Source organism: Anas platyrhynchos, chromosome 1, assembly GCF_047663525.1.
Source record: "Anas platyrhynchos isolate ZD024472 breed Pekin duck chromosome 1, IASCAAS_PekinDuck_T2T, whole genome shotgun sequence".
In the NCBI taxonomy this organism is placed as follows: domain Eukaryota; kingdom Metazoa; phylum Chordata; class Aves; order Anseriformes; family Anatidae; genus Anas; species Anas platyrhynchos.
The window spans coordinates 201,069,237-201,089,977 of NC_092587.1; the positions used below are offsets into that span (position 1 = coordinate 201,069,237).

General features: G+C 43.9%; 2 protein-coding genes across 3 annotated transcripts in view; one reads left to right on the forward strand and one right to left on the reverse strand.

The window, feature by feature from the left end:
- Positions 1–1,225, reverse strand: part of PRCP (prolylcarboxypeptidase) — a 30,618-nt gene extending 29,393 nt beyond the window's left edge. Inside the window, exon 1 of the mRNA XM_005026068.6 lies at positions 957–1,225. Coding sequence (XP_005026125.3) covers positions 957–1,094 — 138 coding nt within the window. The 5' untranslated portion in view covers positions 1,095–1,225. The remainder of the gene's footprint in view (positions 1–956) is intronic.
- A 277-nt stretch (positions 1,226–1,502) lies between these two features.
- On the forward strand, positions 1,503–11,147 carry DDIAS (DNA damage induced apoptosis suppressor). Of its 2 annotated transcripts, none has more exons than XM_072032827.1 (5): positions 1,503–1,856; positions 3,524–3,652; positions 4,581–4,742; positions 6,505–6,622; positions 8,472–11,147. In XM_072032827.1, exons 2-5 carry the CDS (start codon positions 3,540–3,542, stop codon positions 10,914–10,916), a joined length of 2,838 nt encoding a protein of 945 aa, XP_071888928.1. In that variant the 5' UTR covers positions 1,503–1,856; positions 3,524–3,539; the 3' UTR covers positions 10,917–11,147. The 2 variants fall into 2 exon arrangements, with proteins under 2 accessions (XP_071888928.1, XP_005026124.4); XM_005026067.5 differs by lacking the exon at positions 1,503–1,856 and adding an exon at positions 1,895–1,987.
- Positions 11,148–20,741: the final 9,594 nt, after the last annotated feature.

Consider the following 20,741-nt stretch of genomic DNA (forward strand, 5'->3'; position numbering starts at 1 on the left):
TCAACTCTAACGAGGAGAACTTTGACTCTAAAATTATCTTGTATCTAATTCAGGATGACCTTACGCAGCTTACCTGTTTTCTTCAACTCTGTTCTCTCTGAAAGCATATCCCTCCCATTTTCATCTTCCCATGAAGAGTTCACCATCTCCAACACTGAGATGTTCAATCCCCACGCCACCACACAAGATGTGGTGCCTGTGCATTAAATATCTCCCTCCCACAGCTCTCCCGTTTAGACCAAGGCACGAGACTCAGAACCAGGCTGCATGCTGCCTCCAACCACAGCCAGACAGTGGCAGAAGCGTCTTCTCCTCTCACTACACCTCCAGGCAAGAGGATCCATTACCTCCCCAACAAAGTCTGGGATAGCGAAGGTCAAGGTGCAAACCTTCCCTGACGCATCAGGAGAAACTGGTGACTGCTTTGGGAAAACTTAAGGGGAAAAAAATGTTTTTGAGGTTTCTGCAAGGGGACTGCACCAGCGTTTGTTATCAAAAATCACAGTGACTTCTGCTCTGTGCACATGCTAAGGATTTCACAAACACATTGAGTTCGAACCACCAGCAAAATAAAGCTGAGGTTAGTAACAAGAATCAGATTTCCATTTTAAAGAAACAAATCACCCAGGGGGTGTATGCAGGTATCACTGGAGGTGCAGCTGACCAAGCCACAGCAGGGCAGGCACCTTGTGGCTGCAGCCAGCTGCTTCGCCTACAGTAGGAACACACAAGAACCTTACCTGAGGAATTCAGCACCGCAGCACCCAGAAAGCTACAAAAACACGCTAATTAGCTAGATTAGGCACTGAAGAGCAGCAAACACCCCTCGATCCCCATGGAAACGACCCGGCTGAGGACCCAGCCCTCTGCCAAGCCCCGCCAGGCTTCCCCTCAGCCAGAGCAGCGCCCGGGCAGGGAGGGAAGGGATATTTTACTGCAAAACCCGCAGCTCCTACCTGCTGCGAGAGGTAACGCGTCAGGTAAGGGGCTGGAGACGGCGGCGGGGCACCCCGGCGGCGGCGGGGCGCCAGTAAGGCACTGAGCTGGCCGAGGAAAAGGAGAAGCAGCAGGAGGGGGAGGAGGAGGCGCGGCATGGCGAGGCCTTGAGGTGCTGCCCGCCGCCCCGCCGCTTTATGGCGGCCCCACCGCCCCCTCCCCTGCCGGTGCCGGCAGGAGCCGGCGGAGGGGTGTGTCCACGCCTGCGCCCCGCGCGGGGCGCTCTGAGGGACTGTGCCGGAAGGGGAGGGGTTTCCGCTTCGGTGGGCGGGCACTGAGGGGGTTGGGCGGCTGCGATTGGTTGAGATGAACGCGGACGGCGCGCGCGCCCTCTCGCGGTTGGCCGGCCGCGGTGGCGGGCGTGAAGTGGGAGGGGCTGGGTGGTGCGTGCGGTCGGCAATCCTCGCATTTCATTGGGTGGAGCTGGGGGAGGTCTCACGCCGCTCTGCGCCGCCATTGGCTGAGCGCCTCCTCGTCCCCGCCCTTAGCAACGGCCCTTGGCAACCACCCGCACTTCCGCCTTCTCCTCAGGGGCCGCGCCAGGCCCTGAGGCGGCGGGGACCGGGCCGGGGCCCCCGCGGCGGGGGGTAGGGGGCCTGGGGGGGGTGCGGGGAGCCCCGCGGCTCCCTCCGGCTCCCTCCGGCTCCCTCCGGCTCCCTCCGGCTCCCTCCGGCTCCCTCCGGCTCCCTCCGGCTCCCTCCGGCTCCCTCCGGCTCCCTCCGGCTCCCTCCGGCTCCCTCCGGCTCCCTCCGGCCCTTGGTGTCCTCTGGGAGCTGGAGGCGGCGGCTGCGCTGGGGTAAAAGCAGCGGTGCGAGCCCTGGGAGCCGCCAGGGGGCAGCGGGAGCCCGTGGAAAGCGGCGGTGAGGAGCGGCGGGGGGGGGGGGGGGGGGGGGGGGGGGCAGGAGCTGGGGGTCGTTTTTTTGTGGTAGAAAACTGCCCGTCTGTGTGCAAATGTAGCTGTGCGGTGACAACGAATAGAGGTGCTCAGTAGGTGAGTGGGCAATAGAAGGCCTCGCTGTTCCAAATGAGGTAGAAGCTAGAGGAAAACAGGGTGAGCAGCGGGAGTACAGTAAAAATAATGAAGATCACAAGTTCTCAAAACATAAGAAACGAGAAATGAAAACAGGGAAAAAGGAGAAATTAAAGGCATGATTTAAAGAGAAAAAACGTACATATATGTTATAGAAAAACATTGAGTATACTCAATATTAAAAGTAATAAATATTAAATAAAATAAAAATAGTACTCAGCCAGTGAGGAAAGAGGGGAGGTGATCAGGTGTTGGGTAATAGGAAATAAAAGGTTATGATTTGTTTGCATAAAATATGCTCCTGATTGACAGGACGCTCGGCATTACAATCGCAAATAAAATAGCTTCACGGAAGATCCTGTCTGAAGAGAATTATTGAGAGTTTTCTCACAGTATGAAAGGCCAGAAAACCTTATGCGTTTGGGCTGTGTTCGCTTCCAGCCTTCTGGTGGACGTTATTTATACCATAGAAAGCGTTACTGGGATTGAGCCCCTTGCTCTAAAGTGGTCTCCTAACATAACCCGTGGATAAATACAATTTTTCTATGCTTTAATTCCGAATTTTCAGCAGAATACTTAAAATATTTGCTGTACTTTCAGGAATCTCTTTAGTTCTTTCAATAAAAAGTTCAGATAGGTAGGAGCATGCTTTGTTTATATAGTTCTGAGTTGAAAAGCAATTGGAATGTGGAGCATCTGCTGATTGATCTAAATCCACCTTTGGGGGTGCTTCTGTTACTTCTTTTTATTACTTCTTTATGCAGTGTTGCTGTGTTTTATTCATACTGTGTGGTGGTGTCTTGTACTGCAAGTAAAACAAAAGAGTTCTATTTAAGCACAAATTGAATATGGGCACCACTTAATCTGTCAAATGAGTTCCTGCTAATTTATGTTCTGAAGAGAAATGTTTCATTTTGGTTGACCCTCCAGTAAAGCTTTTGCCTTTTATTGCATTTTATTTTTTTTTTTCTCCAGGCCTTTCTGGCATAGGGAATATTTGGTTATCTGATTTTGTTTTTCCTCTGAACTACTCAGAATAATGACTTCAGTCACTCACATTTTTCTAGTATGTGTGTTACAGTTCTTGTTTTTACCAGAATGCTGAGAACAGTGCCCCTAAGGGCCAAGGAATTGGCCAAGACTTGAACTATTTTGTAGCAAAGTATGAACACAATGTCAGTGTTGATTATAAAACAACTTTTAACTTACAAAAGCCATATTCAAGTCTCCTTTATCTCCTTAGCCCTCGACTTCCCTGAGGGAGTTATGGGGTGAAGAAGTGGAATTCACTTCCTATTCTGGGTTTGTTCTGCAGTATACATCGAAAGGAGAATTATAAATAACTATTACTGTAATAAATGTGCTTTTTCAAAGAAGGATTTATAAAGCCGTGTTTACATCAGCTGTAGAGAACATTTTGGTAGCTAACATTGGAACTCTCTGATTAACATTTCATAAAACCAGAAGTAATTAAACATTTTGACTTGGCTGTTTCAGATGATTCTGTGAGCACATGAACAAAGCGAGAAGACTCCTGGCTGCCTCTGTAATTTCTGTCCAGAACTCCTGCTTCATTTATCCTGCTTGTCAGAGCTGCTTTTCTAGGCTGGTGCTGAACCCCAAGAGGTACGTGCTGTAAGCTGTTCCATCCCGCTGGCTGTTTGCTGTCAGAGGCCTTGCAGGTCTCTGATTGCTGAGCACAAAGTTACCACTAACTACTCAGAGAAATAAATGATAACTAACAAATATCTGAAATTAACACCATTTGGATTTCTTTAAAGTCCTGTAACAGTTTGGAGATCATTAAGAATCAAGAGTTATATTGTGCCACGTGAAGTCAAAGGACTGTTCAGGAGAATGCAGATGTGTGTTAACATCTTCCACCTGCATCCATTGCACTTCGATTCTTTGGTGCTGTTCTGAAGTTAGAATGCATTATTTCTTCTTATTCTGTGTGTTCAATGCATGATGTAATTCAGTATGATTCTTCCACTTGCTGTGTGTCCAGGTAGAGATGAGCTTTCCTTTTTTTCCTCCCACTGTTAATGTCAAACAGGTGACACATAAAAGAACAGCAAATCAATGAGTATCAGCACAGAATGGAAGGAGCTGGCTTTGCGAAGGAAGGATATCTGCTGTTTGACATGCTGAAGTCAAAGATACAACAGTGCTGTTTCCTGATGTTTTTTTGAATCTAGGTTTTATACTAAACTTCAGAAAAAAAAATCCCAGAAGACAGCAAAACGCAAACAGACAGAGGTGCCAAGGAGTTCAGAATCCCCCAAAGGTCATTCAAAGCCCGCTGTGTCTCTCCAGCTTGACAACAGACTAGCATTTAATCCACCTACCAAGGAAGCCAGAGTGATACAGGCTCCTTGCTGAGCTTATGTTAATATTCATGCCTCAGGGGGTAAAGACCAAGAAATAATCTTATAATTTGCAATGGAATATTAAATGCATTATTCTAGTGGCATTTAAACTGCAGATAAGTTCTTAGCTCCGCAGTGAAGTTCATGTGTTCAATTTGGTTTTTATTATTTTCCTGTCTTGTCAGGTTTAACTGTCCAAAGTGTGGCTGCACAGGTGAAGTTAAAGATGCAGGGTACAGATATAGATTGTCCCTGAAGATTGCTGACACAAATGATTTGTTTGACATTACTGTGTTTGGAAGTTGCTTAGATCCATTCTTTGGTGTCACTGCAGGAAATCTGCAAAGGTAAGGAATGCGTTTCTTCTGCCTATATAACTACTGCTTTTTTGTCAACCTCAAAAAAAAACAAATGAGACGAGCTTGGATTGTGGGGAGACAAACGGGGAAAAAAGCTGTTAAAACACTCCCTTCAAGCTTTTCCCTGGTACCTGTCACCTTGAGAAAATGGTTGAGTTTGGTTTCCTGCTGAAATCTTGAAATTTTGATATGTATTACTTTTATGTAAGAAATCTCTGCTTTTCTGCTGAAGATACATTAGAGCAAGTCTGGAGGAGGCCACAAGGATGATCAGAGGGCTGGAGCACCTCTCCTGTGAAGACAGGCTGAGGGAGCTGGAGGTGTTCAGCCTGGAGAGGAGAAGGCTCCAGGGAGACCTCACAGCAGCCTTCCAGTACCTAAAGAGGGCTACAGGAAAGCTGGGGAGGGACTCTGTCAGGGGGTGCAGTGATAGGACAAGGGGGAATAGTTTTAAATTACAAGAGAGTAGGTTTAGATTAGATACAAGGAAGAAATTCTTCCCTCAGAGGGTGGTGAGGCACTGGCACAGGTTGCCCAGAGGATCTGTGGATGCCCCATCCCTGGAGGTGTTCAAGGCCAGTTAGGCAGCCTGGTCTGGTGGGAGTTGTCCCTGCCCATGGCAGGGGGTTGGGACTTGGTGGGCTTTAAGGTCCTTTCCAACCCAAACCATTCTGTGATTTCTGTGATTTCCATTACTTAGATGGTACTAAGTGAGTTTCACCATTTAGTTGGGCCCTTGGGTGGATCCTTCCACCTAAATTTGAGATGATGTAATTTTCTTCATCTAATGGCAAATTACGAAGTAAGTTGACTTTTTCAGAAATGTAAACATATTTTCAAATCTTACGGCAAAATTAAGTCTTAAGGTAAAAAGAGCCTGTCAGGTTTGTGGGGTTGTTCATTTATTTTTGGTATTCGGATTGGGGTTTTTGGTTGTTTTTTTTTTTGGTTAGTTTGTTTTTCTTGTCAAATTTTTTTTTGGTTTGGTTTTGGAAGGGATGGATTTTTGGTTGTGTTGTTGTTGTATTTTGTTCTTATTGTTAGGATTAAGAAAAAAATGCCTCTTACAGCTTTTTTATTAATGAGACCAGATTTTCCTTTAGCATTGAGGGATTTCTAAGAAAGGCTGTTAATCCTTAGAGCCTGACCACCCACATTAAAAGCTTCAGACTTTCTGATACATCAAACTGCAATGATAAGATATTTAGATACGTTCCCTTTTTCTTTTTCTGTTTTTATTTTCCACTGATTGATGTTATCATCGGGTCAAAGATAACTCTTTTTAAATCCTGTATTAACAGCATTAAAAATACTCTTATGGGAGACATTCTCCACTAGACCGCTATACTACTGTGAACTGTGAAAAGCAAAACTACTTGCATGGCTTAATATGAATGCTGCCATTGCTGTAAAGATGCAGGCAGAAAGGATGTGTAAGTAACAGCAGCATACATGGCAGCATTATAATATGTAAATCATGGTGCTGATCCAAAAACTGGAGCCACGCAAGGAACAACCAAATGTTGTATGCATATTAAACCTATATGAAGTATTGTTTACTTTTATTTCACTGTAACAAATTAAGTGAACTAAACAATTAATTTTAGAGGCTCACGATTTCCTGTGTTCTTTCTGTTTAGTTTAAGCTACCACAGTATCTTCTCTTTAGTCTGTTCTACCAACACGACAGCTGAACTGCTGTGTAAATCTTACTGCATCAATGCATTATTTCTGTATGTTTTTACTCCAGGTGTATTGAAGACTTTAATCAGCTGTCAGGAGAAACAAACAGAGATGCATCTCCAAGAGTGTTAGTTGAAGCAGTTGAAAGCTGTTTCATTGGAAAAAGATTTATATTTGGAGTGAAGGTAATTTTTAATCCATATTACATTCTTATAATGAGTTTTTTCATTAAGTTGTAACCAGCTGGGGGTATAGACTTATCAAGACATTTTTTTCAGAATGTCAGTATCCTGAGGAGAAAATTTGGGGCTAGAATATGGGAATGATTCTGCTCCTCTTCCTCAAATTCTTCTGTTATTTTAAATGAGTCACATTCAAAAGCCATCTTGAATGGCAGTAGTCAGCTTGACAGCTTGTCAGGGCTGCTTTTCAGAGAGGCTGAGCAATGCCAGCTCCTGTGTGTGTCAGTAACAGCTTGGAATCTGTATTTAAAAAAAAAAGCATATACAGTTCAAGCATGAAACAGACTGCCTTTGCAAGCCTTGCCTTACCTTTCCCATGCTGCATAGTCTTCTGGTTTCTGAAATGTAGGGAGATGCACACATCCCCTTGCAACATTTTGACATTTCTGGATTTAAGAGTGTTTAAAAATGCTGATAAAGTACAGCTGCTGAATATACGCATCTGTGCTTTGCCTGTGTGCTTAACAGACCCCGAAATATTAGCTGTTTGTAATATTTCCATGGGAAATGTCTTTTAAGTTCTCTTAAAATGCTGCTTTTGAGGGTCATTCATATTTTGAAGTCTGCTGACAAAATCTTACCTGGCTCAGGTGTTTTTCCACACCCACAAAACTTGTATCTCAGCCGAGATTTTCTTCATGTTGTGTCTTAAGCAATGGAAATTGGAGAACCTTGTGGATTAACTTTATTGAGCTAGAACCATTCACCAGCTCTCTAGGTTTAATACCTTTACAAATATGAGTAATCCTTCTGTATATCAACAGCCTTGTTGCTGCTTTTGCACACACGATGCCTGAACACGTATGCAAAGACCATTTGCTCAGCCTGTAGCTACAGACGTTTCTATATCATTTTGTTCAGCTGTGCCTACAGTTGCACTCTCCCAGACATAATTCAAAATCAACACAATATACTTTTTTAAAAAATACGGAGAGAGATGTATAAACATACATATGTATTTTAAGACTTACATAGAAAGTCATTGCGCTTGGCTAACAGTCTTCAATTTCAATCTTTGCACCCTGCGTGGATTCAGGGAATAGAAGGGTGGATGAATTTGAAGACAACTATATTTGCTTTTGTCCTCTCTGGTATTGTCAGACCTTCAGGGGGAGATAAAAGAAGGTTTATCCACTTCTCAAAACATTAGATGCTCCCTCTGCTTTTAATATCATTTTCTACCCGCTGTTTCTTTGGAGAGTGGAGCAGGTGTTACAAGGAATTGCTGCTGAAACTCCTTTGAAATACTACTCTCTAAATATATCTGAGAAGATAACGGTTGTAAATTACTCCATGAAATGGAAATATCGCATAGAAAATAACATGCTGGCTTTGGTAGCTGAGCTGCCAAGTCAGGTAGCTGGTACCAGAGTGCTTCACTTCAAGTACTACCCAGTGCCTCCTAGACAAAAGAAAAGCATTGGCATCAGGCAGCTCGCCAGTTGCACAGAACTGTACTGGAGGAAGCTGTGGAGCACCCAGTGCCCTAATGGGAGGAAGAAAATTTCTGGGAAGTTCTTGCTTAGAATTCTTGGTTGTTTTTCCAGCTCCAAAACTCTGCATAATTGCAGCAAGCAAAGTGCCTCTCACTGTGATGCCCTTTATAGCCCTTGCCAGTTCTTATTTCCCAGGGAGTGCTGCTTTGTGTGACAGACTGTTTTGTCTTCTCTTTGCTGCAGATTCTGACCTAAAAGGGATACCTAAATTTAAGCCTGACTTAAAAGGCGTGCCTTAATTATTTTCTTTTGTCTTAAACCAGAGCATTATACTAATTTTTCCTTTCCCCCCTCAGGGTTGTGCAAGTGAGGATGGAGGGTGTTCTTTTGCCAGCAGCATCTTGCAAAACTGTTCCAGAATTAACAGAGGTACAAAAACCCTTACAGCTTGCCAGATCTTCCTGCCAAATGCTGCTGTTACTGGCTTTACTGTTATCACCTACTTCCATCGGCTCCTGCAGTCCAGGAAATTCGGGAACCATAATAACAGCTCACACTTACCTGATTCATTGTCACCTCCAATAGATGAACCTGTCGGCGAGCTCAGCAGCTTGTCTAGCTGGAACAGAAACTCCTGTTTTGTTCAGTCTAGTGGCGGAGAAAGTTTTTTAGGGTGCTGGCAGCAGTCCTTCAGCCTGACTTCATCTGTTGCTTGGGTAACAGCGGAAGACTTTCCCACTCTGGAAGTGGGAAAGCTGGTGAGTGAACAGCATGAAGAAGAGGGGAGGCCTGTGTCTGCAGAATCGTGCAGTGTAAGCCTTAACAATCAAACTCTTTGGGAGTCACAGTGTTGCAGCTCTTCAGTGAGGGAAGAGAATAAAGAGGAGGAGGATGAATTAAATTCACAGCCTAGTCAGACTGACAGAATCTCTGCGACTGATAAATTAGAGAGAATTTCCTTCTCAGGGACTAACTGTTCACCTCCAAACAATTCCAGGTTGTTAAAAAATCCCTCAGAGTTTGGAGTAAAAAGCATTTACCCAAAGACTAGTATTGGAAATGATTCTTACAAAGAAAAATCCCCAAACTCCCTTTTTTACAACAGACGTACCTCAACTTCTAATCATGTAAATGTAACTAGAGTGTCTCAGACAGACTCTGTGCTTTGGGAGGAGCTCCCGTTCTCAGAAAGTCTGAATGAATTTTTAGTCAGAATAGAAGGTGAGAGCTTTGTAACTCCACCCAGTCTTGATGCAGGCCAATGTACCGCCCTTGAAAGCAGCAAGTTGAGTGTAAATCTTAACAAATCATGTCCCAGGCAAGCCCCAGGAGCTGGTGGTTTACCTGAAGGGAGCATATCAGGGAGGTTCTTGCCACCAGCAGAGAAAGATAGTTGGGAGAGTATATCATTTGCTTGGCAGCAGTCAAATCCAAATTCTGTGAGTGATGAGGTGTCACAACATGAGTCTTTCTGTAGCATTTCATCTTCAGCTGACAAGGAACGGGGGGCATCTTGCGTTATACCTAGCTCTCATCTACTTACTCCATCACAGTCCTTACTGGTTACATCAGAGTATTCTGCTTCCAAAAGAAACAGACAGCCCAAAGAAGCAGATACTGAAGTTTCAAAGTCAGCTTGTCCTTTTATCAATCTGCAGCGTGCTGCTGAACGTGAAGAAAGCTTCTGTTTACAAAGAGGCAGGAGGGCTACCTGCATGCAGTCTGTGCGTGATAGCTGTTTAGCTGGTAGTGGAAATAAAGAAAATTCTTCTTATGAAGCAAACCAAAGAAAAGATCTTACATTCACAGGGATACTGGACTCTGATCCAGCAACTCCCAACAACACAAGGAGGATGTATGAAAGAGAATTAAAAACATCGACAGAACTCCAAGAAAATGCTTTCAAAAGTATAAATAAGAGAGAGATGATACAGAACAGTAGCTGCCCTGAAGGCAGCTACAATGCTTCTGCTGATCTCTTTGATACAAGTGAGGTAGCAAAAACTGTAGAGTTCTTAAATAAGTCATGTAACTCTTTGATACAGGAAGGTAGGTTGACAGGAAAGGTCACAACTCCTGAACTGGGGCTTTTTCCTTTGGATGTTCACTGTAACAGTTTAAAACAGACCCCTTCCCTACATAGGTCCCCTCTTGCTTTTCGTAAGCACAGTACACCAGTAGCGTACTCCTTTTATGATTCAGAATGCAATTCAGTTAGTGCTCAAGACTTTGTTCCTTATTCTGAGTCAACTCCTGTGGCAAAACCTGTCCAAAAACTGTGGCCTTTGGGGGAACAAAGCTCTGTTGTCACTTTATTCACCCCTAAAAATCCTGTTAAAGTCCATTCCAAATGCAAGCGATCAAGGTCTTCCTTTCAAAACACTCTGTTACAGCAGCTTACTGGCAAGTTAGTGAAACGTCAGAAGCTGTGTAACGGGGAAGAAAAAGAAAGTAATAGCTCTGTTTCACAGCTGTTCCAAAACAGCCAGTTGCCTGCCGACTTTGAAGAGTGGATCCCAATTTCTGGAAGCAAAGAGAACAGTGAAAAAGATGCATGCTTCAGAAGTGAGGGGTTAAACTCTGAGAATACAGCTGGGATTCTAGCAACTCCTGTGTCTGCAGGTACCACCAAGGCCTTGTTTTTAAATGATTCAATCCTGGAAACTTGTTCCTCTTCAGAAGGAAAGAATCATCTCTCACGTGCAGATTATTCAGGGGTTATATTGGAAGGGGCAACAGGCTGGTCTCCTGAGTTGTTCTTCCAAGCACAAAGCCCCTTTTTCTGTAAGCCAAAACAGTAAAAAATGATTATTTTATGCTGTGTTATTTTAAATTATTTTTAAGATTTTTTTTTTAGAATGACTCATATAAAGAAAAGAGATGTTTAAAAACCATTTTTATACACTTTTAGGCATATATCTTCCTAAGATTATTTTCAGAACTTTGTACCATAGAGATGGGGAAAAGAGAATTCTGCTGTTAGTTTATTTTACTGTAAATTAAAACATGCAATAAACACTTATGTAAATGTGTGAGTGTTTAATAATCTCACTTTTTCACGTACAAATAGGTGAAGTATTCTCTGGTTCACTATTGTCTCTTCCTCGCTAGAAGAGCCCCTGAGTCCGTGTCCCTTCCAGGTTCTTACTGGATGACTCTGGGGATCGATCTGAGATCGAACACACAGCTTCTGCAGTCGAGCAGGATATTGGTGAGCTGCGCCCCAAGAGCATAGGCGTGCTGAGACTGCAGCAGTCCTGCAGGCTGTGTGGAGACAACAGTTTCTCATGGCTACACAGTGAGTCTGCATAGGTAAATAGGCTACAAAAAAGTTCTTCCATAGCTGTTGGTGGTTGTTTTCTTCCTGTTGTTGTTGTCCATTTCCCTATTTGTCCTTTCCCCCCGCCTTACAGTTCAGGAAATTGAGGCACAGGTTCGGATTTGTCCAGTATTAAGAAAGCCTGAAGCCTAGTTCTGGATATAACTGAAAGACCCTAGGCAGCAAACCATTTTTTCTCCTTGCTGTCCGAGATACTCGAGCACAGCCCAGAATTTCTTCCTGGTGTTTGAGGCTGCTGCAACAGTAGGTGGCAGTGCAAGAGGCTAGGCTGGGCTGGGTAGCCAAAGCCCAGATCTCTGTGGTCCCTGGGTCCTAAGCATAAATGGAAGAAAAGAAACATCCAGTTATTGATGAAAATGATGAATATGATGTGGGGAGGGGGGGGAAGGCAGAATTAAAGGTAGTTAGATGAGATGACTAAAATAATGACGAACATTGTACCTGTGAGTGGGGTCACTTGTTAAGTGCTGTGCCAGTGATGCCAACCTAAACCACTGTGGCAGATTGCAGCAGTGACATGCTCTGACACACAGACCCCTGCGCAGGACTTCCTGACCCGTCTGAAGCGCCATGCCAGTACCAGAAGAGGACAGATAGTTGTTATATGCTGGTGGTGAGTTGCCCAGCTGAGCTGCAGGCCTGCACTTTGCAGCAAGTCAGAGCCCCAGAACTGCTCTGTGGTTGCTCCAGGACAGTGCAGGGCTGTAGGGTGAGCCAGCCTAGGTCTGTGTGTGCCTGCGTTTACTGATGTTCAAATAAAATCCTATACAATGAGTCTGTTAAGGGGAAGTGGAAAGGGAGTAAGAAATGCAGCCTACTTGGAGATGGTAAATCTGAATTTATGTCTTCTGTGGAAGAAATAAAGGGAAAGACAGCATTACGCACATTGACATCACTGAGTACAGGAAGGATCTGTTGAAAGGTTTTTTAAGAGATTGGTGCCCTAACCAATAAAGCACATGATTAATTAAAACTACAGTCTCCCACATAAGATGAGACTGGTGCCACTGGCTCTTAAAGCACTCCCTTGTGATGAGCTGGACAAACACCCAGCTGGACAAAAACCCTATCGTGGGGGTTTGATCTCATCTGAGTGATATGCCAGACCTGATGCATCTAGCACTAAAACACTGCCAGAACTTCTACATTGTATACCTGACCATGCCTTGACACGAATGAAGCGTTTCATCCAAAGTAAGTGCTTTTATTCAGTGGCAAATTTATCCCTGTACTACACTTAGAAGTAGTTTCATACAAGCTGATATGATGCAATTATGGGGGGGGGGGGGAAATAATTTAAAAAAAAATAAAATAAAATAAAACAGCATATTTAACACTGAAGGTAATTAACAGAACACCTGGAAAAAAAAAAAAAAAAAAAAAAAAAAAAAACACCAACTTTGTGGTTGATTCCCTAACCTTAGAAAGACATAAATGGAGATTAGATTTTAAATTAGAGGGGACTGTCTGTAAGATAGTATTGACATTCACGCAGGGCAGTCCTGTTTTATGCAAGAGGACTGCACCAGTAAGACCAAAAAGTACTGGTGTGTGACAAATGCTGGTCAGTGAGCTGACACCTGGGCAGAGTTCCCCAGGTGCTCTAGAGGAAGGATTTGTACACGAGAGGATGAAGGCAGGCAGCAAGTTGTGTTGTTTCCACTCTTGCAGCCTGTGGGGCTTGCATTTCTCCCCCTGTGCAGGTTGTTCCCTTTTTGTTGGGAGCCTTTGTGCTCCTGCAGTGTTTCCAGCCCCATCTACATGTAGCAAAGCCTGGCACAAGCTTCCTTCTGTAGCGTGACCTTGCTGCTACACCTTCCAGTCTAATCTATTCTGTTCTGTTCTACTTATCAAGGAGAAGGTTGCACATCCCAGAGGTTGTGTGGTTCTTGCAAGGAGGAGCAGCCCCTCCAGCCCATGGAGCAGCACGTATGTCCCTGCAGTCCTGGGCTGGGCCAGTCACACATCCTGCACACGCAGACTTTCTCCGTACCCCAGCTCATCTCTTACTCTCCCCAGGAGGAAGCTGGCCGGGCTTCTCCAGCCGTCTTCCCCACAGGGAGCACACTCCAGCCCTCACCTCTTTCAGTAAATGCTTGGTTCCCAAACTGTCTGAGCTTCAAGGATGTTTTCTTCCCCTCCCTTTGCCCAGTTCCTGCTTAGAAGCACGCAGGGACCTTTCCCTCTGCAAATACCTTTTCCTGTTTTAGTGCTGACTCAGAGTGCCAGCTTCCTGGGGAAACGCAGAACAGATGGTCCGGCCCTCATGGCAGACATTTACTGAGGAAAGACTTTCAAGGTCGGTGGAAGAGGCAATAAAAGACACATGGTGTCTTCAAGCTTCACAGCTCATTTCTCACCGTAAGTGTTAGCAGAAGGGAGGAAATCTGATCTCCAGGATGTCAGAGCACAAACTTTATATATGGACCAAAAGGCTTAAAATGGGAGATCTCCTGTTTGGATCCCAACCCCAGAGAAAGGCAGATCATTAGGGAAGTCCAGCAGAAGAAGCTGTCTGCTGTGGGCATGAAGAGCATCTTGAATGCTGAAGAGAACTAGAATCAAAAAAAAAAAAAAAAAAAAAAAAGACAAAAAAAGACAGTAGGGCAAAGAATATGAACCAACTCAAGCATCATCCAAACATCACCTTCATCCACACAGCCCTAGCATCCTGCTAGGACAAGAGTTTAACCAGCTACAGGTTTCAGTACCCTGGAGTGAGGATGCTCCAGGATGTTCCCTCTGTGAAATACCACCCTCTGCTGACTGCAATTTGCATTTCTTTGGCATTTCCAACATGGCTATGAAGTCTCTGGTTGTGATTTTTTTTTTCTTTTGCTCTAGTGCAAATGGACAGTGCTCCCATGGACAACAGCTCTGCCTCTGCTCTTGCTACCCTGAACCCAAGCAGAAAGTCCTCAGCAGCCATCCAGCTGTAAGTCCGAATTAAATCACATCCTCCTAAAGGAATCAGTTTGTCTGATGTTAAAGGCAACTTTGCTTTGCAGATCAAATTGAAACAAAACTCAAACCTCACAATCAAGCAAATCAGATGCTTTAAACGCCAGCTGGAAAGGATTAAACATTTATTTACATACAGATACATATGTAAGCAAGTTCTAAGTATAAAAAGGACATTACAAATAAACATGAAGCATCATACATTCATCATCCTGGTCATCCAAAATACATTCCTTTCACAACCCCACTGTACCACACTTGACAACAGGAACTTAGAAAAAAAAAAAAAAAAAAAAAAAAAAAACAGGTCCAATGCTTCTGACAGTCTATGGTTCACAGGGTTCACAGTTTGGCGATTTGCTAACACCTACACCCTTTCCAAAGACAGCACTATCCCAGCAACTCGAGATAAATGGTCTGACCAAATGTAGGGCATTTTCTCCACTGAAACAGTTGTGCTTGATCATCACAAAACATGTCCGCTCCTCATCCTTTTGGCCATGTGTTTAGGACACTTAAGCAACCAGGGTTCTTGCTAGAATTCTGTACATTGTGCTAAATTCACAGTTGTTGGGGAAAAACACAGCAGGTCTTTGCAAAACAGCTGAAAGTGTGGGAAAAACTCCAGTCCAGGATATTCCTTTAATGCTGTGACTTCACTGGCATGGAAGTTGCAAACAAAATGCTGCTTTTAGTGCCTAAGCAAGCTTCTAAACTACAATTCAAGCTACAGATGATGGTATAAAATGTACTTTGTTTGTGGTGTAAAAAGAATTACGTGCTTCAGTATTGATTTGTTAGTAATCAAAGCTGAGAGTAATTCAGTTTCTCTTCTGTGGAAATGAAAACACCTTTATAACTTTTCTAAAAATTATCACAGCTTTTCAGGAAAGAGGAAACATTTTAGACCTGAAAAAAAAAAAATAAACGTAAGGCAGAGTACGGAGAACTTGTCAGTTAGATAACATTACAAAGGGAAACAAGCCAGTAAACATAAAATTAAAATGCCTACTCAATGTATTAATGAATTCAAATGGGATCTGGGTGAGTCTTTCTGTATAGATCAAAGGCAGTTGGGGAAAAAAAAAAAAAACTCATAATCTGAAAATTCACAGAAGAGCCAAATGTGTGCAGCAGAACAGAGTGAAGTGGAAATAAAAGAGGAGCAGAAAGAGGCTTGTCCCATATTGACAGCTGAGTGACTGCAGCTGCTCCAGTCCCAGGGGGTTTATTTATTTATTTTTCTTTTGTAAACAGCTGTGGGGAGTGAAATGGATGTGACATATCTGCAGTGCATCTTGTTGTGCTAAAAAATATGGCACATTTTAAACTATTCCTCTAAAACCCAGTGAGAGACTTGTTGCTCAAAGCCAGCATAGCACCAAGCAGTGGTGTTCCCCACTCCCCTCATTAAATGGCCTTTTCTCCCCCAAAATATTGGCTTAGGAAGTTGTTATTTTTTTCCTTCAGTGCTATGTGGAGGCCCGTGCTAAGGCTTTCTTCCAAACAGCTTGCAAGAGTGGAGGCAACAGCAGTGCCTGAAATCACTACCGCCCTCCCTGTCATAAACCAAACATTTCATCCTCACTCCATTAAAACGTCAAAACAATGTTCCCCACTCCTCCACTCCCCTCTCCATAAAGGCTCAGCTGCTGGGGATGCTGTGGCTGCTGCATTTACTACAGCTTATGCCCGCAGTGTAACCCAGAGCCTGGGTGATACCAGAGCACTCCCCAGGCAGAGCATCCCAATCCTGGAGCATCTCCCCACGAGGAGAGCAGCGTCCGCCTGCGTGTTGGTGACGTACTCGCCTGCACCATCCACCCCTGATTCTTCACACCTGAATCTCTCCTGCTGGTCCCACAAAAAGGAAACTCCTCACAGGCTGCACTGGCTGAGAATAGGCTTGTTGAACTAGTTAGGTTTATGCTTTCCCAATAAGAAAGTCAGGGAAGTCAGGGTGGCCCAGATGACAAGCCATGGATGTTGATGTAAACTGCATCTTCTCAGAATCATGGGATCACAGAATATCCCAAGCTGGAAGGGACCCTCAAGGATCATCAAGTCCGACCCCAGGCTCCACACAGCACCACCAAAAAATCAGGCCCTATGTCTCAGAGCATTGTCCAAACACTTCTTGAACTTGGGCAGGCTCAGCGCCATGACCACTGCCCTGGGGAACCTGTCCCAGTGCGCAACCACCCTAACCCTACTTCTAACAACCCATCTTCCCTGGAGAACCTTTTAGCACAGCTGAAAGTGTGACTCACACAAGCCATGTCATGTCCCTAGGCACCAAGGCTGGACTCCAGAAGATGCTCAGCAGGGACAACTCCGTGGTGCCCTCACAAGCATGCATGTCCTTGGGAGCGGTGTCCCAAGATAAGCAGTGGAAAAAGCATTGGCAAAGGTGGCATCTGCTGCTTCAGCTGAAGACTCGGTTATTTAATTATAGCACTAACCAGAGCTAAAATTATCTTCTGAACTTGCTGGAAAAGGAGAACGGCTTCAAAGAATGTGATCACATCCAGGAAGTGCTAATAGCTAGATATTAATGTGAAAACAGCATCAGAGAACAGCACGGCCAGCTCTTGTTTATCCACAGCTGGGAGAACTGAGCTCTTAACCCTGGCTGTACTCTTAAAACCAGAACAACTTTTCCCTGACAGCATTTACTCATTGTTGTCTCGGTTTCAGCTATATCTGGGTTTTCTTTGCCCAGTTACCCAGCTGACTGTGCTCAGAGAGGCACGTAACGTGACATTTGCTCTGGATCTGTGACTCCCAGTTTGTAGGGGGGAAAAAAGAAAAAAAAAAACGCACAACCACACCCTTAACTCCCATGGCATAGTTTTCACTTCTGCTTTAAGTTACAGCTCATTCACACGAGGGGAAAAGGTGCGATTGCATCCACGGGTGATGACAGCCGGCCACCTATCTGGGCTGGATATAGCGCAAAGGCGGCTTTGGGTCAGTTCAGCTTGGTGGTGAGCAAGGCAGCAGGCTGATGTGGGAGTCTGGCATCTCAGCCAGCGCAATTACCCTGTCGTCTGTTCTTCCAGCCAAGATAAATCCTAAACAGAGGCAGATGGGAGATCTGTAACCTTTACGGGACATTCAGCTACAGTTCAAGGGGGTGATCAGATTTCGAAGACACAATGGGTTCCAGTTTGGGCTGCTTTCTTCGGGATGCACTCATCAGCCATGGGAGATCAAGCAAGCAGCTCCCCATCACTCGTTGTCACCAGAAATCAGGACTGTCCTTCAAAATGATGATCCTTTGTGGACAGTAACTAGAGCAATTATTACCCACAGCAACAAGAGGACAGCCTCAGTTGATACGAGCAAAGAGAAGCTGGCTTCAAGAGCCATGTTCATTCAAAAAGCTTATAAAAGATCTGAGGAAGAAAACATTTTGATATAACACCTTTCACTGGGCTGTCACTATTAGAATTGCCCAGAGCATTTCCTTTGGCTCCAATGAGTTTTCTTGTGAGCCCTAATGTACATCAGTTTTTGGGAGAGTTCCCACGCTTGCTCACCGGGAATACAAAGTGTCCTCTAGAAACACATTCTCTAACTGAATAAACCCAAAAAGGTCTTCTGCTTGGTAGATGTTGGTAGGAGCAGCACGTGTAAGGGAATGGGTTACTTTGACACTGCAGGTGACAATACAGGAGTCTCAGGTAAGACTCAAATTCATAATTATTAAAATCCAGAGCAATCAAAAGCTAAGTCATAGATGCATTTTGTAAGAGGATGGGATTGAGGAAATCCCGAGGGAATATAACCATCTCTTTATGTTGCATCTTCAGCTCCACCCAGCCATCTTTCCCCTGGCACAAAGGGCTGTACACAGTACACACTGCTGGGAGAGGCTTTCTGGGACTGCGTCTCCAGTCCCATCCGACCACGATGGCACCACAGCCCCCCAAAGGGCAGCACATCCCATATGTTTGCTTGGCATATTTTAATTGCTGGAGAATTTCACCTGTTTTCCAAGTGAATTCAGTCTCTGACTACAGGAATTATGTAAGCTCAACATCTCAGCATGATTTACGGACAGTTCTTCAATGCTGGAAAGGCAAGACAAGCAGAAAAACAGCTGATACAAAACCCAGAGGGTCTGACCATAACCAATTGCATCCCTTGTAAGCAAAATCTCGGGCAAGCCTGTTGTCCCACGTGTGCGCACCGACAATGCTTCTGCATCACGAATTCCGACTTTCCCTCTTTTCAAATCACTGTCTGCTGCGTCAACCTCAGCCTGCTGCTATTATTACTGATGCTGAAGGAATTCAATAGCCATTAACCGCTAAACGTAGACTAGCAGGAGCCCGCTGTTACCGATACAGATATTTCCAAAAAGACAAACAGCACCAGCAGGCTTACAGATTGTAACGGCTGTTTCACACGTTCTACAGCAAAGAACAAAGTGTCTTGTCTGACAATTCATGACATGTGGTTTTCATTAAATAATGATCACAGAGCCACTTAGCATTCAGCACAAATATGTATCCAACTGCATACTCCAACAACTTACCTGTAGATCAAATTGAGATTTCAGTATTAGAGGTAGGAAGAGGCACCCAGTGTCCCCTTCTTCTATAGAGTTCATAATTTCACATTTTCTATCATAACTCTCTTGGAGGAAAGTTTGGACATCTTTTTTTTTTTCTTTTTTTCTTTTTTTTTCTTTTTTCCCCAGCACTTGCTCTCTGATTGGGAACTCAAATAAGAACAGAAGGGAATCACAGCTTGTGCCAGCAAACTTGCGTTGCAAACATCTAACACAAAATACTCCTGCAAGTACCTCACAAATAGTGAGCAGAAGCACAGAACATTTAGTGTTTTACCCCAGATCATCTCAATCTACCAGTAAGAGCTTTGACAAATTAAATATGAGTAACATTGATTTTTAACTCAAGTGTTACCCTATGTGCAACGCCCCGAGTCTTGCTCTAAACAACCTCAAAGCTGTGCAGAACCAGCTGTGTCAGGGTCAGGTTGTCTTCACGAGCTCACATCAGGCTGCATTTGGCAATCTGGGGAATGCTCAAGGAAGACAACGCTCTCCAGCACAGGCTGTACCACACAATCCAGAACAGCAGAAGCCACCAAATCCCACACGTTTCTAAATCCTCTAGGTTACATCATGAGCAGAGACCAAAAAGGACCCTGACAGGCCAGTGCGTCAGATGACATTTCCCCAACATCTAACGCTTACAGCAGCACTTTGCAAAGTGTTACCTAAATGACAAGCAAGATTTGTACCACAATTTCTACATCTTCATTTTTAGCACTAGTCACAAAAGAAGTGACCTAAAAATAGCAAGAAAATATTAAAAATTGACATATGATACACCAGTCCCTCCTCTCTCAAAGACACGTGGAGTCAGCTCACCATTGCAGATCAAAGGCACGCCATGATACAGCCCAAGGAAGTCTTTTCAGGAAAATGTGAAAAAGCATTTTAAAATGCTACTTTTTTATTATTATTATTGTTTTCAGGATGAACTTACTGGCAACTTTTATGTCAATACAAAAGTTCTGTTAATAATCTCCAGTAAATACCAAATGATATTAAGGTGATTAACTTTAAATTACATCATATCACAGTCACGTAACTGCCAGGAGAGATTTATCCAGATCAGCTAAACTGAACTCAAACTTCTAAAACTCATTTTCCATGAGTGCATTCACTATCTCTCAATTTTGCTTTAATGTCAGTGTGTAAATTTACAATGCATTATTCGCATATGGCACTAGAGGTGTAGTAATAAATTCCATAATGCTTCCACTTCAGGGGTTTTGTAGAAAGAAATTGCCTAAGAGTTACACATACAGTGGAGTCTGAGATTAAGAGTACAAAGCATCGAGTAAATTAAATGACTCTACAGCCCTGAATGTGAAACCTACTCAAGCAGAGAGGAGAGAGGCCAAGAAGATACCTTCAAGAGCTCCTCAGAGAACAGTTCCATAAGGTGATTGCTGGATGGGTCAGACACAAAATGATGCCACCTGCAACCTGCTGCTATTTCCACTTCACGTAAGGAAAAAAAAAAAAAAAAAAAAAAGAAAAACTTCTGCAAAATTGTATGCCTGCCTTTCAACAGGAACTGTATCTACAAGCTTTATTTTTATCCCAGACATATTGCAGGCTGCCACTTCAAACTGTGCTCTCTTTGAACCCTTATGCACAATCAGTGCACACAAAAGATTTTGGTCGTGCCAGGTGCATTTTTTCAATTCCACCAATAACTTTTCCCAAGGTTAATTTTTCACTTTAGGACAATACTAATTAGAAGTGGGACAGTTCATTTTC